The 5000-nt window shown below is 37.1% G+C and overlaps 1 protein-coding gene across 2 annotated transcripts in view; it reads left to right on the top strand.

Annotated features, from left to right (window-relative positions):
- The window catches only part of LOC138047859 (uncharacterized), an 11211-nt gene that overhangs the window by 5854 nt on the left and 357 nt on the right, over window positions 1–5000 (top strand). For both annotated transcript variants that reach the window (XM_068894577.1, XM_068894569.1), the window contains 3 exons: window positions 2526–2638; window positions 3707–3743; window positions 3924–5000. The exon at window positions 3924–5000 is cut by the window's right edge and continues 357 nt beyond it. In XM_068894577.1, the coding sequence (XP_068750678.1) occupies window positions 2526–2638; window positions 3707–3743; window positions 3924–3932 (159 nt within the window). In that variant the 3' untranslated portion in view covers window positions 3933–5000. The remainder of the gene's footprint in view (window positions 1–2525; window positions 2639–3706; window positions 3744–3923) is intronic.

Below are 5000 nucleotides of genomic sequence, written 5' to 3'. Positions count from 1 at the left end.
CAGATGAAATAACAGTTTCCCAATTGATAGTCTGGAATTCACTTATCATATCGTGTGGGTTAAAGGTTGAATAGTCTCTTTTATACAGTTTAACATTGTTATGAAGAGACGAAAATTTATCGAAAATAAGAAAATTAGGCAAATGATCTGTTATATCATAAATTATATTTCCACTGATTGTGAAGTGCTCCAATGAGTTGAAAAATATATTATCAATTAGTGTTTTAGAATGATCTGTTATTCTTGTGGGCTGTAAAATATGAGCCTGGAAACAAAATGAGCTAATAATATTTATGAAATCATTAGTTGGGCAATGATTTTCAAATTTGAGAAGGTCAAAATTAAAATCACCTAGTATTGCACAGTACTTACTACCTCCATCAATCTTCTCAGCGGTAGAATCTAAATACTCAAAAAAGCTTTCCAAATTACCATTGGGATGCCTGTATAGAATGCCACAGAGGATATCTAAGCTATGGGTATTGTGTATTTCAATCCAAAGGGCTTCATAATCAGCAGTAGAGGTAGATAGCTCTGATATGACAGTAAAATTCAAATCATTTTTTATATAAAAACCAACACCTCCAGCATTTGAAAGAGTAGGTTGCGAGAAAAATGAGTACCCAGGTAAATCAATATTAAGTAAGGGTTGTTGATCCACCTTAATTTTAGTTTCAGTTAAACCAATCACTGAGAAGGGAAGTATTAAGATCCTCAAAATTACTTGACAAGCTCCTGATATTAGAATTTAAAATAGAAAATGCACTGTTACTTGATAAACAATCAAAAATATCAGGGTTGCTGTGAAAGTCATGAAGGGTATAGTAGCTAAAGTTGATATCTGCAGGCATATTCAGGTCCACATCTAAATTTGTCACATGGGACACATTGTCAGCATAGTTAATAGCTAAGGATGGTAAGGTAGAGTACTCACTGAGTGCGTCTCCATCAGAGGTATTAGCAATGCCATCAGGACATTTGGGACAGATGCTCACAGGCACATTTGTTGTCTCTATTGAGGTTATGTGAGAGGTAGGTTAGAGATTCCATCTTAGAGATTTTTCCCTTGAGGTACTGGTTCTTCTGCTCTTGATCTTCCGTTTTGATTCCTGATTTTTTTCACAAGATCCAAGCTGTGAATGGAGATGACTGAGGATGCCTCGGTAGCTCTCAAGAATACCCTTCCGTTTGATGTCCAGAGGAATTTGTAATCCAGATCTTTCTTCAATTTATAAGCTTCGTTGAAAAGTACACGATTTGCAGGGGAAAGGCTTTCGTAGATGTGCATCCTATTCTCATCCGGAAATCCAAGGGCTTTGGATTTCATATCCTTGAGCTTCATTCTTGCCTGATAAAATGCATCTTTGGTGTCACGCCTGACAAACTTGACAATAATGGGCTGCGGACCAGGTTTTCGGTTTTTGTACAATTTAGATGGTGGAAGACGGTGGCTGACCGATATATCTATATCAGTAATTTCAACACCAACAGCTTTCCCCACTTCTTTCACAATTGTATTCGTTGATTCATCCGGTTTCTGCGGAACGCCTCGTATCTCCACACACTCTCTTCGAGTGTATTGCTCCAAGTCATTGTTTGCCTTGGTCACAGACTTGAGCGAGATATCCAGTTTGTTCAGAGTTTTTGCAATATCTTGTTCTCATTTCGTAGCTTCTTGTTCTCATCTTCACACACTCAGAGTCTTTTAAGTGTATCATATTGTTTGCTAGTAAAGCTTAAGAGTTCTTTAGTATCTTCTACAGTTTTCTTCAACTCATCGAATGTCGACTTGAACGGAGCTAGTTTTTGCTCTAGTTTCTCGTTCAGAATGACAATTAACTCCTCACTGGTGACAGATGTCATCATAACACGAAAATACAAACACATAAGAAGTGATAGAAACAAAACTTAGGTTACTTAGGCCACTTGGCAAGGATGTTTTCCCGCAGTAGGAGAAAAGGCCGCCATCATGGCCGCCGACCGCTGACCAATACTGTTCACCCAATACTGTGAGTCGTGTTAGTATTGGGAAGTGACATTAGTAAAACTGCATTGTAAGTAATGAAATGTAAGTATCTATTGTTTTGAACGTAACGTATATGTGGATTAAAAAAATAAAAACCCATTCACCACCAAAATAAAATCGTCTGGCGTTAGACAGCGTAAAATCTTTAAGTCTCAACTGATCTCAAGAGGGAATGGGTTAATTTTGTTGGCTTCGATTTACATTGGGAGATGGAAGTAACCATAAAATCCAGAAAGTTTCGGGTTAGAACATAGAAAAATTTGCAATTCTTTCCTTCAAGCTACCACTGAGATACTGTAATGACTTCAATGGTTCAAATATTACAAATATATTTTTTGTGAATTACAAGCACCTCAGTACCATAAAAATGCGGGTTGCCATCAAACCTGCTGTCTGTTTCGTTGTGTTGAGGAACGACGCCCTTATCGTTATTAATATATTTTAGTGTTTACACAAACATTTCATTTTTACTAATATCTTAAATCTTGTTGCCTTGAAGGAAAACGCTCCTTGCTACGAAGACCATGCCGTGTTGATTCAACGTCTCAATAGGATATTAGTGTTTCTGAAGCATTCAACAAGACGTTCCAGGAGATATGTTCAACAAATGAGGTAATAAATTCCCACAAAAACACAAAGAAGTGTAAAAGTGATCTGTAATCATTTTTCCCTGGCACGAAACATTGGCAACAGGATTTATGTGGCAAGCAATTCAGTTCTCCTTTTTATCCTTTTACCTTACAGCCCTCCTTGCATCTCTTTTTTGCCTTACTCCTTCCTACACAGTTCTTCCTTTATTATTTTATATTTGTCCCCCTCCTTCTTTCATTGTAGCTTGGTTCCCCTCTTTCAATTTCACCATGGCTCACTTCAGTGTCAATTTCACCATGGCTCAATATCACCTGCCATCTGTTCACATTTGTCACTCACCCTCTTGCTTTCCTCTGCCGGCAATCTCCCAATTGCCTCCCTACCAGTTCCTTTATAGCAGCCCACTTCATTGCTTAATATCTATATCCGCATTGTCCCTTTTCCTGCCTATCGGTACCGTATAGCCTTACCCCCACAACGTCCTATTTCCATGAACATCTATTTATTTGTTTTCTCTTTCCATACCCTCACTTGACTCCTCTTCCTCCATGCCATCTTCTTCATAGTCTCATTTCTCTCCTCCCATCTTCCTCTTCCTTCCCCTTCCCGTCCATTTATTCCTCTTGCTTCCTTTCACTCTGTCCCCCGTGTACTCTTGCTATTCATTCCTTCATAGCTCCCCCTTTCTCTCCTAGCCATCTCTGGGTCCTCCTTTTCCTCCCCATCCATCCATTCATTCATTCATAGCTTCCTCCATCCGTCTCTCTTTTCCTTCCTATTGATTCATTAGCAGTTCCATCCCTCCTCCCTACAATTCTGTATGCCGTTTGCCTCACCACCACCCGAATCTCCTTCTTTCCTTCCTTTATTCCACCCTGATTATGCTAACTTTCTCTACTTGACAGCTATTTCCTATTATAGGGGAATAAAAAGAGCGGTGTTATTAGCTTCATTTAACTGTAAAAAGGCTACTCAGAACATGATTTTAACGACTGTGTATAATTCAAATAGTTTCTCACAGAATTTAAGTTTTCTTTAAAGCCGTATACCAATAAACAAATTGTAATTGTCGTTTATACTTCTACACAGCTACGATGAAGAAAAAGAATTGCAGGAACTAGACTGGGTAAGCTTATATTAAGACTGGCAAAAACAATATTTCACATCTGTTGACAAGAACTATCTTCCACATGAGTGGAAACACATAACACATCAATATCAATAATGCATAATGCAAAAAAAATACACTTATCACCGTCAATAAGTCAGATATTATTAATACTGAAAACAATTGCTTGTTTTGTAGGAACTGTGATGAGCTGTCTGTTTGAAGATACAACATCTGCTTTTATACTTTTTCGAGTTTCCAAAAACTATACAAATATGCCCTGGTAGATTTTTTTAAAAATAATTTTATGATAACCAAGATGTGAAAGAGGGATGTTCCTGTTCCTGCGGTAATTAGGATGGAGATAGAGGTGCTCGTGTAGGGTAGCTTGTTTCTTGTATACTGTATTTTTAGCCTTAAAGTAATTTTGGTTGACTGAATAACGATAATTATTAGGATAGTCCCTCGCATAGTCCATGGATTGGACCACGGAGTGGAGGTCAGTGTTTTCAACTTCCCCGCAAAAAATGTTCTCTTCTAATTTTCATAAAATTAAACACCACACTTAATTAAACGAGGAAAAGATAGGGACAAATAGACCATTCTCCAAAATGGCTGCCGAAAATTCAAATAAGTTAAAATTAAAAACTTATACCAGTACTAGAAAGAACACCTTTACTTTTAAATTAGTAACTTTGCAAAGTTTCAGCGTATTAGGTGTCATATCAGCTGAGAAAATGTAAATTGAAAAATGAACAATTTACGGACGTTTGTATGATTGGGAGTATAGGCCGTATGGCGTATATCCCCAGTCATACAAACGTCTGCAAATTTCTCAAATCTCAACTTACATTTTCTCAGCATATATAACACCTAATAATCTGAAACGTTGCAGGGTTACTAAAGTAAAGATGCTCTTTCTGTACTGGTGTCATTTTTTCATTCAGTTCAAGTTTAACTCATTCAAATCCGTTGCCGCCATTTTGGAGAAGGGTAAAACTTTGGGTTTCAATATGTTTTGGAAGAAGATTTTGTAAAAATATTTAATTGAAATACAGTTGTAAGAAGGTTTTTTTAAAGTATTTAACTAAAATACGTGAAGATAATTTAAAGAGCAAAAAGAACGAAAAAAAACCTAACGATAGAAACTGACGTTTCTGGGTCATACCAAATTAAGGTACACTTTTGAAAAGTTATGGAGTTCAGCTAAGATGCAGGTCTAAAAATGATTTGGACGATAACCAAGGCGGAATAGACAATTACAGGAACTGTTAC

Source organism: Montipora capricornis, chromosome 1 (genome assembly GCF_036669925.1).
Source record: "Montipora capricornis isolate CH-2021 chromosome 1, ASM3666992v2, whole genome shotgun sequence".
NCBI classification, from domain to species: Eukaryota; Metazoa; Cnidaria; class Anthozoa; order Scleractinia; family Acroporidae; genus Montipora; species Montipora capricornis.
This window is presented reverse-complemented; position numbering and strand designations above follow the sequence as displayed.